Source organism: Mytilus galloprovincialis, chromosome 3 (genome assembly GCF_965363235.1).
Source record: "Mytilus galloprovincialis chromosome 3, xbMytGall1.hap1.1, whole genome shotgun sequence".
Classification (NCBI taxonomy): Eukaryota; Metazoa; Mollusca; class Bivalvia; order Mytilida; family Mytilidae; genus Mytilus; species Mytilus galloprovincialis.
The window spans coordinates 560,168-582,307 of record NC_134840.1 but is presented as its reverse complement, the minus strand read 5'-3'; the positions used below and the strand labels follow the sequence as shown (position 1 = coordinate 582,307).

At 33.2% G+C, this 22,140-nt stretch overlaps 1 protein-coding gene across 4 annotated transcripts in view; it reads right to left on the bottom strand.

Moving 5' to 3' along the window:
• LOC143066891 (D-beta-hydroxybutyrate dehydrogenase-like) overlaps positions 1 to 21,198 on the bottom strand; it is a 30,599-nt gene extending 9,401 nt beyond the window's left edge. For 3 of the 4 annotated variants that reach the window (XM_076239707.1, XM_076239708.1, XM_076239709.1), the window contains exons 1-5: positions 20,933 to 21,198; positions 8,326 to 8,438; positions 7,178 to 7,300; positions 5,238 to 5,341; positions 2,831 to 2,903 (exon numbers count right to left, since the gene is read on the bottom strand). In XM_076239707.1, the coding sequence (XP_076095822.1) occupies positions 2,831 to 2,903; positions 5,238 to 5,341; positions 7,178 to 7,300; positions 8,326 to 8,438; positions 20,933 to 21,084 (565 nt within the window). In that variant the 5' untranslated portion in view covers positions 21,085 to 21,198. Of the gene's footprint in view, positions 1 to 2,830; positions 2,904 to 5,237; positions 5,342 to 7,177; positions 7,301 to 8,141; positions 8,263 to 8,325; positions 8,439 to 20,932 lie in introns of those variants that run through there. The other variant, XM_076239710.1, reaches the window with a different exon arrangement.
• Between the last annotated feature and the right edge of the window lie 942 nt (positions 21,199 to 22,140).

The window sequence follows — 22,140 nt, the reverse complement described above, 5'->3', positions numbered from 1 at the left end:
GTTGCTGTAACTTTGTAAACAAACCTCGAGTCGGGCCGCAGTCTGCGTCGTTAACCACTAGCCCGATCGATAAATACATTTATCCTGAGAAAGTGAACAGTCGCAATATTTCTGGTACTTCGATCTGTATTATAACCAGTAGAAAGTGGACCAACACGGACACATTATATTTTTGTAAAACGAAACGACTATCAAGTTTTCCCCCGATTAATATATCTTTAATGTTCTAACAATGTTTTTGTTTTACTTCACATAATCAATAAAGTTATAAAAATAGATTTATGAGTATCTTAACAATATCGTGTTGGTACACTTCGATCTTTCTGGTAATAAGAAGGACCAGAGTCATCAGAAGATTCATACGGCGTTAGTATAATTAATTTCCGATTATTCAAAACTTCGTAAATCTAAATAAAGACCAGTATCTATCCAATGGGTGTCAAGATGATTCCGATTAATACTTTTTAAATGGTTGTTAAGTTGAAATGGTAAGAAAGGCTGACATTATTTAGGAGAACTATTTTGTCTAGCGATAGCTGATCATTGGTGTGTGAAAAGTCCAGAACCATGTCAAAACGGATCTGTTTGTTTATTACGTAGATAAAAGCGAAAGCTTTGATAAATATGAAAAATATAACAAAGGGTACGCTCAAAATACCATTTAATAACATATGAATATGTCAAAATGTTTTATTCTGTAAATAAAGTATGTAAACTGATTCCCGGTTGATTACTACACAATAATGATAATACAAGCAGATTCCAGTTTGTATGTAAAGTAGTAAAATACGAAACCAAGCGCGGTAGGCGGAGACATGTAATGGAAGATAAATACGAACCAAGCGCGGAAGGCAGAGAAATGTAATGGAAGTTCAGGTCAATAGTATCGGAAACATGCTCCTGAAAGCGTCATTTTCCAATAATCGTAACTGGAATTACGACTATCCCAATATGGCGACGGCAGATATAGGTAAAATGTTTACAGTCATTTTTCTCAAATGTAGCATGTTTTTGTTAATAGTTACTCAGCTGCATATTGGGATAGTCGTAATTCCAGTTACGATTATCTCTTTAATACCAGTGAATTGGTCTCAAAAGGAAGATAAATATATTGTTCCCATTGCGGCCATTTTGTATTTCCGATCAACTCAAAAATTGACGACGATAAGGTTGTCGTAATCATGTCATAGCGATGTCGTAACTACAACATAACGATATCATTATAACGATATAACGAAATAGAAACGTCATTATTTCAACATAGCAATGTCGTGACTAGTCCTATAATATAAGACTCTGCAGGTTCATATCATTTACATTCAACGTTTTTTATCGGATATTTTTTTTTTACTATCAATGTTTAACCTCAGAGTCTTATTGGAACCATCCATTTTCTCGTGGTGGATTCCCAACGAATTTTGGTGGGAACTTTGAACGGCAATTCGTTGGGAATCCACTACGAAAAATAGATGGTTCAACATTGATCGATAAAAAACGTTGAATGTAAATGATATGAACCTGCAGAATCTTATATCATAGGACTATGTCGTGACATAATATATAGAAATCAATACAGGGTCTTTTAATATTAGTCCGGTAACTCCGACCACCTAAGTCTTGATAGTGTATATTACTATTTTAGTATATAAAAATTGCATCAAATTTTATTTAATCTTTTCACTGAAAACTCAATGTTAAGTATACTATCTTATTTTCGCAAAGATATATCTGAAATGATATTAAAATCAATCACACAATTGAATTTTACACAATATCCTTTCCTGTATCCAAATAATTGTTTTGTACCCTACTTTGTAATGTTTTTTTTTACTGAAAAGTACCATTGATGTGTTTTTTCCAGAATTTGTCGAATATAATCGGAATGCCATGCGATAACGTTGCGGAAAGGCATTTGATAATATTCGAAGCATGTGGTAAACTTTTCATCAGAATAAATATTACAGTAAATTTTCCTAACGGAATAAATGGCATAGAACATCTGTTCCAAAAGGAACATATATTGACAAGCCCACCAATTTGAAAATTATGAAATTTACGATAATTTTATGCTCTTATCAAACGGTAAAAATCATATGTTATTTAGTCAAAGTACAAGATAAGACGAAATACCAACGTCATTATTACAACATAGCAATGTCGTTATTACGACATAATATAGAGATCAATACATGGCCTTTTCAATATTGGCCCGGGTTTCATCCCGAGACTCCCATATCAGCCAGAGACGTAGTTGAGGTGCTGATATGGGCCAAATGATAATACCCGGGCCGATATGGAAAAGGCCAGGTATTAATCTTTAATTTTATCATATACTTAGTACTTCCGAAAATAAAGAAGGTTGACTTCGGAAGCTGATATAGTTATTTTGCCCGATCCGAAACGGCTATATCAGCTCGTGTAGAGACGTCATTGTTTTTATACGGGATTATCAGACCGGGTGTGCAACATCGGCTCATTTTCTTTTGGTCGTTACACATATGAAAAAGCATTGTATTAGGCATGAAGTATCTGATAAATGTCGTTATCACGACAAAGCGATTTCGCTATTACGAAATAATATGTGGACGTAATTACAACACACATGATATTTTTCAAATGACCCTTATCGGTTTCCAGAGGTTCCCACATTCCGAGACCATAAGAGTGCATATCTGAATGGTTTCTTTATGTGAAAGCCTTATGTGAAAGCCTATAATTTCATACTTCTTTTACTGCTTCTTATGCATTATAGACTTATTGTATAACTATTCTAAAATATCCAGTTCTTAGAGCTCGGAAAAACATTGTTATTATCTTAAGTTGAACTTACATGGAGTGTCAACCCAAGCTGGACTGATAGCATTCACTGTTATACCTTGAGCCGCTACCTCAAGAGCCACGCCCTGTGAAGAAACAATGAGAGGTCAAATCAACACATGTTCTTAAAAATTATTTCAAAAGTAATTTCTAATTGTGAAGTCGTGTTGTTTTCTTCCTCCAATGACCATGCTTTACAAAAGTAACTTTTCTAAAGTACCAGTACTCTGCATGTTGACCGGTATTGTATTTTATGAGAGGGTAAGACATTTATTTTACACGAATTGGAGATAAAAAGGTGGCTTAATAATTATGTGATAAGTATTAGAGATAGTGAGAAGGTTAAATATTTATATGACCTGCATCAGATATAGTGAGGTGGTTAGACATTTATGTGATCTGTATGGGAGATAGTGAGGTGGTTAGACATTTATGTGATCTGTATGGGAGATTGTGAGGTGGTTAGACATTTATGTGATCTGTATGGGAGATAGTGAGGTGGTTAGACATTTATGTGACGTGTATGGGAGATAGTGAGATGGTTGAACATGTTTGTGATCCGTACGGGAGATAGTGAGATGGTTAGACATGTATTTGATCTGTATGTGAGATAGTGAGGTGGTTACACTTTTATGTGATCTGTATGTGAGATAGTGAGGAGGTGGTTAAACATGTCTATATGTATGGGAGATAGTGAGATGGTTAGACATGTATGTAATCTGTATGGGAGAAAGTGAGGTGGTAAGACATTTATGTGATCTGTATGTTATATGGTGAGATGTTGGACATTTATATAATGTGTTTGGGAGAAAGTGAGGTGGTAAGCCATTCATGCTATCTGTATGTGAGATAGTGAGGTGGTTAGACATTCATGGGATATGTTTGTGAGATAGTGAGATGGTTAGATATTTATGTGATCTGTATGTTATATGGTGAGGTGGTTAGACCTTTATGTGATCTGTAGTGGAGATACTGAGGTGGTTAGACCATTCTGTGATGTGTATGTGAGATAGTGAGGTGGTTAGACATTTATGTGATCTGTATGGGAGATTGTGAGGTGGTTAGACATTTATGTGATCTGTATGGGAGATAGTGAGGTGGTTAGACATTTATGTGACGTGTATGGGAGATAGAGATGTGTGAGATAGTGAGGTGGTTACACTTTTGTGTGATCTATGTGAGATAGTGAGGTGGTTAAACATGTCTGTGATCTCTATTGGAGATAGTGAGGTGGTTAGACATGTATGTGATCTGTATGGGAGATAGTGAGGTGGTTAGACATGTGTGTGATCTGTCTGGGAGATAGTGAGATGGTTAGACATAAAGTAATCTGTATGGGAGAAAGTGAGGTGGTAAGACATTTATGTGATCTGTATGTTATATGGTGAGGTGGTTAGACATTTAAGTAATCTGTATGGGAGAAGGTGAGGTTGTTAGACATTCATGTGATCTGTATGTGAGATAGTGAGGTGGTTAGACATTCATGTGATCTGTATGTGAGATAGTGAGAAAGTTAGACATTTATGTGATCTGTATGTTATATGGTGAGGTGGTTAGACATTTATGTGATCTGTATGGGAGATAGTGAGGTGGTTAGACATTTATGTAATCTGTATGGGAGATAGTGAGGTGGTTAGACATTTATGTGATCTGTATGGGATATAGTGAGGTGGTTAGACATCTATGTGACGTGTATGGGAGATAGTGAGGTGATTAGACATTCATGTGACGTGTATGTGAGATAGTGAGGTGGTTAGATATTTATGTGATCTGTATGGGAGATAGTGAGGTGGTTAGACATTTATGTGATTTGTATGTGAGATAGTGAGGTGGTTAGACATTTATGTGATTTGTATGTGAGATAGGGAGGTGGTTAGACATTTATGTGATTTGTATGTGAGATAGTGAGGTGGTTAGACATTTATGTGACGTGTATGTGAGATAGTGAGGTGGTTAGATATTTATGTGATCTGTATGGGAGATAGTGAGGTGGTTAGACATTTATGTGATTTGTATGTGAGATAGTGAGGTGGTTAGACATTTATGTGACGTGTATGGGAGATAGTGAGGTGGTTAGACATTTATGTGACGTGTATGGGAGATAGTGAGGTGGTTAGACATTTATGTGATCTTTATGTTATATGGTGAGGTGGTAAGCCATTTATGTCATCTTTTTTTAGAGATAACGAGGTGGTTTGACATTGTTGTGATCTGTATAGGAGATAGTGTGGTGTTGTGACATTTATGTGATCTCTATGGGAGATACTGAGGTGGTAAGACCAATTATGTAGAACAAGACTTCAAATATATACATGTCTTATTGATGGAATTATCGACCAAAATAAGATGTGTTCATTATTAAATGTCGAAATTTTCTTCAAAACCTAATTTAAATCGCTCCTCAATAAAAAAAAACTTGCCTTTGTAAGACCAATTATTCCATGTTTTGATGTTGCATACGGAGCTTTTCCTGGAGCGCTTATTGTGCCCTGCACTGACGATATGTTGATTATTCTTCCCCAACCTGTAATGTACACAACAAACCAGTATTTATAGATTATTGTTGATCATCTCAACGAGATCGGTTCTGTCGCTACAGCCGGTACGGCTCAATCGAGTTGAGAATACCAATGATAATCTACATATCGCTATTTTACCTATGACGACGTTAACGTTGTTAATTTAATTGACAACGGGCACGTACGCCCTTGGTTCCTAACGATTACTTGTCATATTACTCAACAGCAGTACATAACCAACAATATGTAGTTCAAAAACCGACATATCAAATGCTATGAATATAAAAGAAACGGTTGGTTCTTTCTCAGGTCTGAGATTAAATCGTAGTAAAACAGAAGGAATATGGATAGGGGCGCTTAAGCATAGTAAAGATAAAATTGAGGGAATACGCTGGACGGACAAACCAGTTAAAGCCTAAGGGATTTATTTTGGTCAAAAGTTAAATTGGGAACCTAAAATTGATAAAATGAAATCCTTTCTTAAGGAATGGAAAAATAGAAAATTAACTACAATTGAATATTAATTATAAAATCTTTGATCTTACCTAAATTTACATTTTTGTAATACATAAAAGAGATTGAAAGTTGTTGTTTTAAATATATTTGGGAAGGTAAAAATGACAAAGTAAAAAGAAACACACTTATTGGCGGTTATCAAAAAGGGGGTTTAAAAATGGTTGATTTTGATAGCTATTTTACATCACTGATTCCAAATTTAATTCAACCACTATGCCGAACTGGAAAATTATTCCTACCAAATATTTCATCAATCTGGGAAAAAATATCTTGTCTTTAACATGAATTTAGATAATGTTAAATCACATAAAGAATTTGAAAATATACCAAACTTTTATTTGCAAGTAATTTCAAGCTTGGTGAAAACAGGGGGAGATTTTACACAATTTAAAGATCATTTTTTAAATATTAGAAAACAGATTATTTCGGGAAATAGATACGTTAAACATTGTAACAAAAGTTTGTTCTTTCAAAACTTGGTAGCAAGTGTTTTGATTTATATCAACGACATACTTGATCGTGAGGGAAAGTTATCAGAAGTTTTCATTTTAGAAAAATTAAGCAATAAGTCTAATTGGATTGCAGAGTTTACAATATTAAAACATCCATCCCAAAGGAATGGCAACAAGTTCTTATTAAAGAAAAGTATTCAAAGAGTAAAATCAGTATCAATAAGGATAATTTGAGATGGGGAAATGAACAAATACAAGCAAAAGATATCTATAATAAAATGTTATATAATAGTCTAGTATATCAAAAATATACACAGCCAATTGGTATTAATATTTGGACAAGAAATTTAAAGTTAGATAGCAAGCCAAATATGTCATTCGAAAACGATTTTATATTTAAATTTTTAAGAGAGAATAAGATGAAAATGTTTAGGTGGAAACTGTTAGATTATATTATTCCCACAAAGCAATTACTTTTTAAATGGAAAATTTCTTCTAATAGTAAATGTAATTTTTGTCAAACAGAAGAGGAAGATTACTTTCATTTCTTTATAACATGTTCTTTTTTAAAAGACATTTGGGATAAAGTGCACGACTCAATTTTAAAAATAAGATATCAGTTAAACAATTAGTATTTGGATACAAAATATCAGATAAAGGTTATTATGGTTTTAACTATTTTTTGACAGTTTTAGGTGTTTGCATTTTCAAATCATACTATGTTTCAGAGCAAAAATTGAAATATATAGATGTGGATGAATTGTTTATAAAGGAACTAAGAAGGGTATGAATGAGAGCAAAACAATTTCTCAAAGTGTATTTTTCATAAAAAATGGGTGAAAATCGTTGATTAATTGTTTGTAAAATACTTACGTTTATTCCTCATTTTTGGCAGACAATGTCTAATCAATAAGAAAGGAGCAGTTAGATTTATTGCTATCAACTCGTTCCATTTTTCTACTGGATATTCATCGATATATTTCACAAAATTGATACCTGATGAAATAATGATAAAAAAAAAAAATTCAGTTGTATATTCACACTTTGACAATTTCTTTGTTTACTTGTTAATTTATGTTAAATGCACATTGTAAGCGAGCAGCTGCTTTTGAAAACGGAATTATTGAGAGGAGTCGAAGTACTCTAAACGTTGTTAAATCGTGATAGTAGTTTCATAATTTTACTATATATTTTTGTATTTTCTCCGGATGAAATATTTCGTGCATGAAGAAAAAACTAGATCAGCGATTTTCACGAAAGAATTACTAGCAAAATATAACAATTCGCATTAGAAAAGCTTAAACTTTTAAGATTAAGTGTATAGTAGCGTGTTTCTAAAAGTTCTATGCATGACAAAAGTATCCCGAGTTTAACTAGAAAACTGATATGTCATCAAGATGCCCAGTTCACATTTGCGTACGAGAAAAACGATCCCTTATCTAAAACCAATGCAAACAAAGCTTACCTGTTACGAGGCCTCGAGCTTAAAAATGCACATGGTATCTACCTGACAGGACAAGTCACAAAGGGTATCTACCTGACAGGACAAGTCACACAGGGTATCTACCTGACAGGACACGTCACACAGGGTATCTACCTGACAGGACACGTCACACAGGGTATCTACCTGACAGGACACGTCACACAGGGTATCTACCTGACAGGACACGTCACACAGGGTATCTACCTGACAGGACACGTCACACAGGGTATCTACATGACAGGACACGTCACACAGGGTATCTACCTGACAGGACAAGTCACACAGGGTATCTACCTGACAGGACACGTCACACAGGGTATCTACCTGACAGGACAAGTCACACTGTATAATTACCTGCATTGTTAACTAGTATGTCGATACCACCAGGATATATCTTATCTACTTCATTACACAGGGTATCTACCTTACAAGACAAGTCACACTGTATGATTACCTGCATTGTTAACTAGTATGTTGATCCCACCTGGATATATCTTATCTACTTCTTTACACAAGACAAGTCACACTTTATAATTACCTGCATTGTTAACTAGTATGTCGATCCCACCAGGATATATCTTATCTACTTCATTACACAGGGTATCTACCTTAGAAGACAAGTCACACTGTATGTAATGCACAACGGATCCACTGAAATTGTCATCACATATTTCATATTAAAAATGTCAGTAAAATGAACAACAAATGTAAGATGCTGCCTATTAAGATAGATCACAATCTCAGACTACTTTCTTTAAAGGAAATATTATTTATAGAGTATAATCACATTCTACTATATTTTCAAGTAATAGCTTTTAAAGAGTCATCTGATAATTCTATAACCGCCATTTTTACCTATTATATCTGGTTATATTTGTTTACACATCGTTGGTCAATATAATGGAATTTGATGCGACTGTCATACATGTGTGAGGTTTAGCTAGCTTTAACACTACGTTCAATCCACCATTTTTTATATAAGAAAAGCATGTACCAAGTCAGGAATATGACAGTTGTGATCCATTCGTTTGATACGTTTGAGTTTTTGATTTTGCCATTTGATTAGAGACATTCCAGTTTGTATTTTCCTCTGAGTTCAATTTTTTAATGATTTTACTTTTAACAAATTAAATAACATATATCAGAAAAAATGTGGTATCACTCGATCAGGAAATAACCTCTATAGAACACAATCACATACCTCTATAAGGATATACCCTTTATAAAGCACAATCACATACTTCTATAAGGAAAAAAACTCTATACAATCAGATACTTCTATAAATCTATAGAGCAAAATCACATACTTCTATAATGAGATTATCTTTATAGAGCTCAATCACATACCTCTATTATGAAACAATCTTTACGTAGTACAATCATATATATAATTCTACAAGGAACTAACCTTTATGGAGCTCAATCATAATAATACTTCTATAAGGAAATAACCTTTATAGAGTACAATCATATACCTCTATAAGGAAATAACCTTTATAGAGTACAATCATATACCTCTATAAGGAAATAACCTTTATAGAGCTCAATCATACACCTCTATAACGAAATAAACTTTATAGAGTACAATCATATACCTCTATAAGGAAATAACCTTTATAGAGTACAATCATATACCTCTATAAGGACATTACCTGTAAAGACCACAATCACATACCTTTATAAGGAAATTACCTTTATAGTCACAATCACACACTTCTATAAGGAAATAACCTTTATAAAGCACAATCACATACTTCTATGAGGAAATAACCTTTATAAAGGACAATCAGTTACCTCAATAAGGACATTACCTTTATAAAGCACAATCACATACTTCTATAAGGAACTACCCTTTATAAAGCTCAATCATATACTTCAATAAGGAACTACCCTTTATAAAGCTCAATCATATACTTCTATAAGGAAATAACCTTTATAAAGCACAATCATATACTTCTATAAGGAAATAACCTTTATAAAGCACAATCATATACTTCTATACGGACAAAACCTTTATAGAGCTCAATCACATACTTCTTTCTATAAGGAAATAATCTTTATAGAGCTCAATCACATACCTCTATTATGAAACAATCTTTACGTAGTACAATCATATATATAATTCTATAAGGAACTAACCTTTATGGAGCTCAATCATAATAATACTTCTATAAGGAAATAATCTTTATAGAGTACAATCATATACCTCTATAAGGAAATAACCTTTATAGAGTACAATCATATACCTCTATAAGGAAATAACCTTTATAGAGCTCAATCATACACCTCTATAACGAAATAAACTTTATAGAGTACAATCATATACCTCTATAAGGAAATAACCTTTATAGAGTACAATCATATACCTCTATAAGGACATTACCTTTATAAAGCTCAATCATATACTTCTATAAGGAAATAACCTTTATAGAGTACAACCATATACTTCTATAAGGAAATAACCTTTATAAAGTACAATCATATACTTCTATAAGGAAATAACCTTTATAAAGCACAATCACATACTTCTATAAGGAGATAACCTTTATAGAGCACAATCACATACTTCTATGAGGAAATAACCTTTATAAAGCACAATCACATACTTCTATAAGGAAATAACCTTTATAGAGCTCAATCACATACTTCTATAAGTAACTACTCTTTATAGAGCTCAATCATATACCTCAATAAGGAAATAACCTTTATAGAGCTCAATCATATACCTCTATAAGGAAATAACCTTTATAGAGCTCAATCATATACTTCTATAAGGAGATAACCTTTATAGAGCACAACCACATACTTCTATAAGGAGAAAACCTTTATAAAGCACAATCACATACATCTATAAGGAAATAACCTTTATAAAGCACAATCACATACTTCTATAAGGAAATAACCTTTATAGAGCTCAATCACATACTTCTATACGGACTAAACCTTCAAAGAGCTCTCTCACATACTTCTATAAGGAACTAACCTTTATAAAGCACAACCATATACTTTTATAAGGAACTACCCTTTAAAGAGCTCAATCATATACTTCAATAAGGAAACAACCTTTATAGAGTACAATCATATACATCTATAAGGAAATAACCTTTATAAAGCACAATCACATACTTCTATAAGGAAATAACCTTTATAAAGCACAATCACATACTTCTATCAGGAAATAACCTTTATAAAGCACAATCACATACTTCTATAAGGACATTACCTTTATAGAGCACAATCTCATACTTCTATAAGGAAACAACCTTTATAAAGCACAATCACATACTTCTATAAGGAACTAACCTTTATAGAGTACAATCATATACCTCTATAAGGACATTACCTTTATAAAGCTCAATCATATACTTCTATAAGGAAATAACCTTTATAGAGTACAACCATATACTTCTATAAGGAAATAACCTTTATAGAGTACAATCACATACTTCTATAAGGAAACAACCTTTATAAAGCTCAATCACATACTTCTATAAGGAACTACTCTTTATAGAGCTCAATCATATACCTCAATAAGGAAATAACCTTTATAGAGCTCAATCATATACCTCTATAAGGAAATAACCTTTATAGAGCTCAATCATATACTTCTATAAGGAGATAACCTTTATAGAGCACAACCACATACTTCTATAAGGAGAAAACCTTTATAAAGCACAATCACATACATCTATAAGGAAATAACCTTTATAAAGCACAATCACATACTTCTATAAGGAAATAACCTTTATAGAGCTCAATCACATACTTCTATACGGACTAAACCTTCAAAGAGCTCTCTCACATACTTCTATAAGGAACTAACCTTTATAAAGCACAACCATATACTTTTATAAGGAACTACCCTTTAAAGAGCTCAATCATATACTTCAATAAGGAAACAACCTTTATAGAGTACAACCAAATACTTCTATAAGGAGACAACCTTTATAGAGCACAATTATATACCTCTATAAGGAAATAAACTTTATAGAGTACAATCATATACCTCTAAAAGGACATTATCTTTATAAAGCTCAATCATATACTTCTATAAGGAAATAACCTTTATAGAGTACAACCATATACTTCTATAAGGAAATAACCTTTATGGAGTATAATCACATACTTCTATAAGGAAACAACCTTTATAAAGCTCAATCACATACTTCTATAAGGAACTACTCTTTATAGAGCTCAATCATATACCTCAATAAGAAATAACCTTTATAGAGCTCAATCATATACCTCTATAAGGAAAGAACTTTTATAGAGCTCAATCATATACTTCTATAAGAAGATAACCTTTATAGAGCACAACCACATACTTCTATAAGGAAATAACCTTTATAGAGCTCAATCATATACTTCTATAAGGAGATACCTTTATAGAGGACAATCACATACTTCTATAAGGAAATAACCTTTATAGAGTACAATCATATACTTCTATAAGGAAATAACCTTTATAGAGCACAATCACATACTTCTATGAGGAAATAACCTTTATAAAGCACAATCACATACTTCTATAAGGAAATAACCTTTATAGAGCTCAATCACATACTTCTATAAGTAACTACTCTTTATAGAGCTCAATCATATACCTCAATAAGGAAATAACCTTTATAGAGCTCAATCATATACCTCTATAAGGAAAGAACTTTTATAGAGCTCAATCATATACTTCTATAAGAAGATAACCTTTATAGAGCACAACCACATACTTCTATAAGGAAATAACCTTTATAGAGCTCAATCATATACTTCTATAAGGAGATAACCTTTATAGAGGACAATCACATACTTCTATAAGGAAATAACCTTTATAGAGCTCAATCATATACTTCTATAAGGAAATAACCTTTATAGAGCACAATCACATACTTCTATGAGGAAATAACCTTTATAAAGCACAATCACATACTTCTATAAGGAAATAACCTTTATAGAGCTCAATCACATACTTCTATAAGTAACTACTCTTTATAGAGCTCAATCATATACCTCAATAAGGAAATAACCTTTATAGAGCTCAATCATATACCTCTATAAGGAAATAACCTTTATAGAGCTCAATCATATACTTCTATAAGGAGATAACCTTTATAGAGCACAACCACATACTTCTATAAGGAGAAAACCTTTATAAAGCACAATCACATACATCTATAAGGAAATAACCTTTATAAAGCACAATCACATACTTCTATAAGGAAATAACCTTTATAGAGCTCAATCACATACTTCTATACGGACTAAACCTTCAAAGAGCTCTCTCACATACTTCTATAAGGAACTAACCTTTATAAAGCACAACCATATACTTTTATAAGGAACTACCCTTTAAAGAGCTCAATCATATACTTCAATAAGGAAACAACCTTTATATAGTACAACCAAATACTTCTATAAGGAGACAACCTTTATAGAGCACAATTATATACCTCTATAAGGAAATAAACTTTATAGAGTACAATCATATACCTCTAAAAGGACATTATCTTTATAAAGCTCAATCATATACTTCTATAAGGAAATAACCTTTATAGAGTACAACCATATACTTCTATAAGGAAATAACCTTTATGGAGTACAATCACATACTTCTATAAGGAAACAACCTTTATAAAGCTCAATCACATACTTCTATAAGGAACTACTCTTTATAGAGCTCAATCATATACCTCAATAAGAAATAACCTTTATAGAGCTCAATCATATACCTCTATAAGGAAAGAACTTTTATAGAGCTCAATCATATACTTCTATAAGAAGATAACCTTTATAGAGGACAATCACATACTTCTATAAGGAAATAACCTTTATAGAGTACAATCATATACTTCTATAAGGAAATAACCTTTATAAAGCACAATCACATACTTCTATAAAGACATTACCTTTATAAAGCACAATCACATACTTCTATGAGGAAATAACCTTTATAAAGCACAACCATATACTTCTATACGGACTAAACCTTCATAGAGCACACTCACATACTTCTATAAGGAAATAACCTTTATAGAGCACAATAATATACTTCGATAAGGAAATAAACTTTATAGAGTACAATCATATACCTCTATAAGGACATTACCTTTATAAAGCTCAATCAGATACTTCAATAAATCTATAGAGCACACTCACATACTTCTATAAGGATATAAAATTTGTATAGCACAATAGCCACTGTACTGGGGGAGTTAGCAGAATAAACATCCATTCTGGTACACCACTCAACTGACAGCCAAAGACCGAGCAGCATAAAAATAAATTCTGTATCACCACTGCACTGACAGCTTAAGACCGAGCAGCATAAACACGAACTCTGGTACACCACTGCACTGATAGCTAAAGACCGACCAGCATAAACATCCATTCTGTATCATCCCTGCACTGACAGCTAAAGACCGACCAGCATAAACACGAACTCTGGTACACCACTGCACTGCTAGCTAAAGATCGAACAGCAAAAACATCAATTCTGGTACACCACTGCACTGACAGCTAAAGACCGACCAGCATAAACATCCATTCTGTATCATCCCTGCACTGACAGCTAAAGACCGACCAGCATAAACACGAACTCTGGTACATCACTGCACTGCTAGCTAAAGACCGAACAGCAAAAACATCAATTCTGGTACATCACTGCACTGACAGCTAAAGACCGACCAGCATAAACATCCATTCTGTATCATCCCTGCACTGACAGCTAAAGACTGAGCAGCATAAACATGAACTCTGGTACACCACTGCACTGCTAGCTAAAGACTGAGCAGCATAAACATAAATTCTGGTACACCACTGCACTGATAGCTAAAGACCGAGCAGCATAAGCATTCATTCTGTATCACCACTGCACTGACAGCTAAAGACCGAGCAGCATAAGCATTCATTCTGGTACACCACTGTACTGACAGCTAAAAACTGACTAGCATAAGCATTCATTCTGTATCAGCACTGCACTGACAGCTAAAGACCGAGCAGCAAAAACATAAACTCTGGTACAGTAACACCATAGCACTGCTAGCTAAAGACCGATCAGCATAAACATAAACTCTGGTACAGTAACACCATAGCACTGCTAGCTAAAGACCAATCAGCATAAACATAAATTCTGGTACACCACTGCACTGATAGCTAAAAACTGGGTAGCATAAACATCACTTCTGTATCACCACTGAACTGGTGGTTAAAGACCAAGCAGCATTAACATTAATTCTGGTACACCACTGCAGTAATAGCTAAAGACCGAGATGCATTAACCTTCATAAGGTTACACCACTGCAGTGATAGTTAAAGACCTAACAGCAAAATCATTCATTTTGTTAGATCCCCTGCCCTCATAGCTAAAGATTTAGTAAAATAATCATCAGTTCTTGTACACCACTGCACTGATAAGTAATGACCGAGCAGCATAAACATCTACTTGGGTACACCACTGCACTGCTAGCTAAAGACCAAACAGCATCAACATTAATACTTGTACACCATAACACTGCTAGCTAAAAACCGAGCAGCATAAACATCAATTCTGGTACACCCTGCACTGATAGCTGAAGACCGAACAGCATCAACATTAATTCTGGTACACCACTGAACTGATAATTTAAGACCGAGCAAAATAAACATCTTTTCTAGATCTTGAACACCACTGCACTGATAGCTTAAGACAGAGTAGCATAAACATCAATTCTAGTACACCATTGTATTGATAGCTTAAGACAAAGTAGCATAAACATCAATTCTAGTACACCATTGTATTGATAGCTTAAGACAGAGTAGTATAAACATCAATTCTAGTACACCATTGTATTGATAGCTTAAGACAGAGTAGCATAAACATCAATTCTAGTACACCATTGTATTGATAGCTTAAGACAGAGCAGCATAAACATCAATTCTAGTACACCATTGTACTGATAGCTTACGACTGAGTAGCATCAACATCAATTCTAGTACACCATTGTATTGATAGCTTAAGACAGAGTAGCATAAACATCAATTCTAGTACACCATTGTATTTATAGCTTAAGACAGAGTAGCATAAACATCAATTCTAGTACACCATTGTATTGATAGCTTAAGACTGAGTAGCATAAACATCAATTCTAGTACACCATTGTATTGATAGCTTAAGACTGAGTAGCATAAACATCAATTCTAGTACACCATTGTATTGATAGCTTAAGACTGAGTAGCATAAACATCAATTCTGGTACACCATTGTATTTATAGCTTAAAACTGAGTAGCAAAAACATCAATTCTGGTACATCACTGCACTGCTAGCTGAAGACTGGGTAGCATAAACATCAATTCTGGTACATCACTGCACTGCTAGCTAAAGACCGAGCAGCATAAACATCAATTCTGGTACACCCTGGACTGATAGCTGAAGACCGAACAGCATCAACATTAATTCTGGTACACCACGGAACTTATAACATAAGACCGAGCAAAATAAACATCTTTTCTAGATCTTGAACACCACTGCACTGATAGTTTAAGACAGAGAAGCATAAACATCTATTCTAGTACACCACTGTATTGATAGCTTAAGACAGAGTAGCATAAACATCAATTCTAGTACACCATTGTATTGATAGCTTAAGACTGAGTAGCATAAACATCAATTCTAGTACACCATTGTATTGATAGCTTAAGACAGAGTAGTATAAACATCAATTCTAGTACACCATTGTATTGATAGCTTAAGACTGAGTAGCATCAACATCAATTCTAGTACACCATTGTATTGATAGCTTAAGACAGAGCAGCATAAACATCAATTCTAGTACACCATTGTACTGATAGCTTACGACTGAGTAGCATAAACATCAATTTTAGTACACCATTGTATTGATAGCTTAAGACAAAGTAGCATAAACATCAATTCTAGTACACCATTGTATTGATAGCTTAAGACAGAGTAGCATAAACATCAATTCTAGTACACCATTGTATTTATAGCTTAAGACAGAGTAGCATAAACATCAATTCTAGTACACCATTGTATTGATAGCTTAAGACTGAGTAGCAAAAACATCAATTCTGGTACATCACTGCACTGCTAGCTAAAGACTGGGTAGCATAAACATCTATTCTAGTACACCATTGTAATGATAGCTTAAGACAGAGTAGCATAAACATCAATTCTAGTACACCATTGTATTGATAGCTTAAGACTGAGTAGCATAAACATCAATTCTAGTACACCATTGTATTAATAGCTTAAGACAAAGTAGCATAAACATCAATTCTAATACACCATTGTATTGATAGTTTATGACAGAGTAGCGTAAACATCAATTCTAGTACACCATTGTATTGATAGCTTAAGACAAAGTAGCAAAAACATCAATTCTAGTACACCATTGTATTTATAGCTTAAGACAAAGTAGCATAAACATCAATTCTAGTACACCATTGTATTGATAGCTTAAGACTGAGTAGCATAAACATCAATTCTAGTACACCATTGTATTGATAGCTTAAGACAGAGTAGTATAAACATCAATTCTAGTACACCATTGTATTTATAGCTTTAGACAGAGTAGCATAAACATCAATTCTAGTACACCATTGTATTGATAGCTTAAGACTGAGTAGCATAAACATCAATTCTAGTACACCATTGTATTGATAGCTTAAGACTGAGTAGCATAAACATCAATTCTAGTACACCATTGTATTGATAGATTAAGACTTAGTAGCTTAAACATCAATTCTAGTACACCATTGTATTGATAGCTTAAGACTTAGTAGCTTAAACACCAATTCTAGTACACCATTGTATTTATAGCTTAAGACAGAGTAGCATAAACATCTATTCTAGTACACCATTGTATTGATAGCTTAAGACTTAGTAGCTTAAACATCAATTCTGGTACACCATTGTATTGATAGCTTAAGACTGAGTAGCATAAACATCAATTCTAGTACACCATTGTATTGATAGATTAAGACTGAGTAGCATAAACATCTATTCTAGTACACCATTGTATTGATAGCTTAAGACAGAGTAGTATAAACATCAATTCTAGTACACCATTGTATTGATAGCTTAAGACTGAGTAGCATAAACATCAATTCTAGTACACCATTGTATTGATAGCTTAAGACTGAGTAGCATAAACATCAATTCTAGTACACCATTGTATTTATAGCTTAAGACAGAGTAGTATAAACATCAATTCTAGTACACCATTGTATTGATAGCTTAAGACTTAGTAGCTTAAACACCAATTCTAGTACACCATTGTATTTATAGCTTAAGACAAAGTAGCATAAACAACAATTCTAGTACACCATTGTTTTTATAGCTTAAGACAAAGTAGCATAAACATCAATTCTAGTACACCATTGTATTTATAGCTTAAGACAGAGTAGCATAAACATCAATTCTAGTACACCATTGTATTTATAGCTTAAGACTTAGTAGCATAAACATCAATTCTAGTACACCATTGTATTGATAGCTTAAGACTTAGTAGCATAAACATCAATTCTAGTACACCATTGTATTGATAGCTTAAGACAGAGTAGTATAAACATCAATTCTAGTACACCATTGTTTTGATAGCTTAAGACTTAGTAGCTTAAACACCAATTCTAGTACACCATTGTATTTATAGCTTAAGACAAAGTAGCATAAACAACAATTCTAGTACACCATTGTATTGATAGCTTAAGACTGAGTAGCATAAACATCAATTCTAGTACACCATTATATTGATAGCTTAAGACTGAGTAGCATAAACATCAATTCTAGTACACCATTGTATTTATAGCTTAAGACTGAGTAGCATAAACATCAATTCTAGTACACTATTGTATTGATAGCTTAAGACAGAGTAGCATAAACATCAATTCTAGTACACCATTATATTTATAGCTTAAGACTGAGTAGCATAAACATCAATTCTAGTAAACCATTGTATTTATAGCTTAAGACTGAGTAGCATAAACATCAATTCTAGTACACTATTGTATTGATAGCTTAAGACAGAGTAGCATAAACATCAATTTTAGTACACCATTGTATTGATAGCTTAAGACAGAGTAGCATAAACATCAATTCTAGTACACCATTGTATTGATAGCTTAAGACAGAGTAGCATAAACATCAATTCTAGTACAGCATTGTATTTATAGCTTAAGACAGAGTAGCATAAACATCAATTCTAGTACACCATTGTATTGATAGCTTAAGACAGAGTAGTATAAACATCAATTCTAGTACACCATTGTATTGATAGCTTAAGACTGAGTAGCATAAACATCAATTCTAGTACACCATTGTATTTATAGCTGAAGACAGAGTAGCATAAACATCAATTCTAGTACACCATTCTATTGATAGCTTAAGACAGAGTAGCATAAACATCAATTCTAGTACACCATTGTATTGATAGCTTAAGACAGAGTAGCATAAACATCAATTCTAGTACACCATTGTATTGATAGCTTAAGACTGAGTAGCATAAACATCAATTCTAGTACACCATTGTATTTATAGCTTCAGACTGAGTAGCATAAACATCATTTCTAGTACACCATTGTATTGATAGCTTAAGACAGAGTAGCATAAACATCAATTCTAGTACACAATTGTATTGATAGCTTAAGACAGAGTAGCATAAACATCAATTCTAGTACACCATTGTATTGATAGCTTAAAACTGAGTAGCATAAACATCAATTCTAGTACACCATTGTATTGATAGCTTAAGACAGAGTAGCATAAACATCAATTCTAGTACACCATTGTATTGATAGCTTAAAACTGAGTAGCATAAACATCAATTCCAGTACACTATTGTATTGATAGCTTAAGACAGAGTAGTATAAACATCAATTCTAGTACACCATTGTATTGATACCTTAAGACTGAGTAGCATAAACATCAATTCTAGTACACCATTGTATTGATAGCTTAAGACTGAGTAGCATAAACATCAATTCTAGTACACCATTGTATTGATAGCTTCAGACTGAGTAGCATAAACATCATTTCTAGTACACCATTGTATTGATAGCGTAAGACTGAGTAGCATAAACATCAAGTCTAGTACACCATTGTATTGATAGCTTAAGACTGAGTAGCATAAACATCAATTCTAGTACACCATTGTATTGATAGCTTAAGACTGAGTAGCTTAAACATCAATTCTAGTACACCATTGTATTGATAGCTTAAGACTGAGTAGCATAAACATCAATTCTAGTACACCATTGTATTGATAGCTTAAGACAGAGTAGTATAAACATCAATTCTAGTACACCATTGTATTGACATCAATTCTAGTACACCATTGTATTGATAGCTTAAGACAGAGTAGCATAAACATCAATTCTAGTACACCATTGTATTGATAGCTTAAGACTGAGTAGCATAAACATCAATTATAGTACACCATTGTATTTATAGCTTAAGACTGAGTAGCATAAACATCAATTCTAGTACACCATTGTATTTATAGCTTAAGACTGAGTAGCATAAACATCAATTCTAGTACACCATTGTATTTATAGCTTAAGACTTAGTAGCATAAACATCAATACTAGTACACCATTGTATTGATAGCTTAAGACTGAGTAGCATAAACATCAATTCTAGTACACCATTGTATTTATAGCTTAAGACTTAGTAGCTTAAAATTATTTTCTGCTACTGCATTGCACTGATAACTAAAGACCGAACATCATAAACATATATAATGGTACACCACTGCACTGACAGCTAAAGTCCAAGCAGCATACACATAAATTCTGGTACATCACTGCACTGATAAATAAAGACTGAGCAGCATAACAAAATATTCTGCTACTGCACTGCAATGATAGCTAAAAACTTAGCTGCATAAAGAATAATTCTAGTCCCTCAATTTTCTGCAAAGATAGCTAAAGACTGAGCAGACAAAAATTAAAAAAGTCTTTAACTATTATATGCTATCGAACGAATAAAATTGAGAGAGGAAATGGGGAATGTGTCAAAGAGACAACCCGACCATAGAACAGACAACAGCAGAAGTTCAATAATAGGTCTGCAAAGCAGACCGAGCAAAATTAACATCATTATAAACGAACACTAAACTCATACATAAATGAACATGCCATTAATGTTACATAATCTTACCTTGCCTTGGCCTCATTTATAGCTGCTGTTGCATTTTCTTTACTTCTTGAACCAGTTAAAATAACTTCACATCCATTCTTAAGAAGTTCCTTTGCAATCCCTAGACCAATTCCACTTGTAGAGCCCGTAACTAACGCTACTTTCCCCTCCATTTATCATACAACTATTCTACTTAATTTCATTCATAGATAAAGTAAATGTGTCGTATTTGTTTAACCTGCTGATTACAATACGTTTGTCTCCTATGATCTCCTATTACAATGTATTATTCATTTCAGTTTATGAAGGTCACTATTATCTTAAATATTGATAATGAATTTTAAAGATTCGAATCGAGCTGGGATGTTTGGAAAAGTAAATATACGATTTGAAAATGTAATATTCTGTTTCATTCAAATGAAGTTCTATCAATATTTATGAACTTTAATTTATCTACTAACAATGTTTTGAACATTCGCTGTGAATTTAGAATAAACTTGAGAATGGAATACATATTAAAACCGTTGCACCGGGATTTAAAACATTATTAGTAATATAAAAAAGAAGTGGTATGATTGCCAATGCAAAAACTCTCCACAAGAGGCCCAAATGACACAGAAATTAACAACTATAGGTCACGGTACGGCCTTCAGTAATTTAAATGACTAAAGCCCATACCGCATAGTCGGCTATAAAAGGCCCAGAAATGACAAATGTAAAACAGTTCTGACGAGAAAACTAACAGCTTATTTATGTTAAAAAATTGAACGAAAAACAAATAAGTTACACATAAAAAAAAGACAACCACTGAATTACAGGCTCCTTACTTGGGACAGGCACAAACATACAGAATGTTACGGGGTTAAACATGTAAGCGGGATCCCAACCATCTTCTGACCTGGGACAGTGGTGTAACAATACAACATAAGAACGACATATAAAAATCAGTTAAAAAAGGCTAACCCATCAGATGGATACAAATAGAAATAACCCTAACCCTAACCCTAACCCCAACCCCAACCCTAACTCTAACCCCAACCCTAACCCTAACCCTAACCCAACTTAGGGAGGGGAGAAGGCTATTGCACTTAGATATTGAATATTTTCAAATCAAAATTGGACATAAAACACTTCAAGGTTAACACGACACGAAATACTACAAAAGAATTTAAGAATTATCATGGAACCATTACATCTGAATTTTTGTATTAAACACTTAACGTACGCAT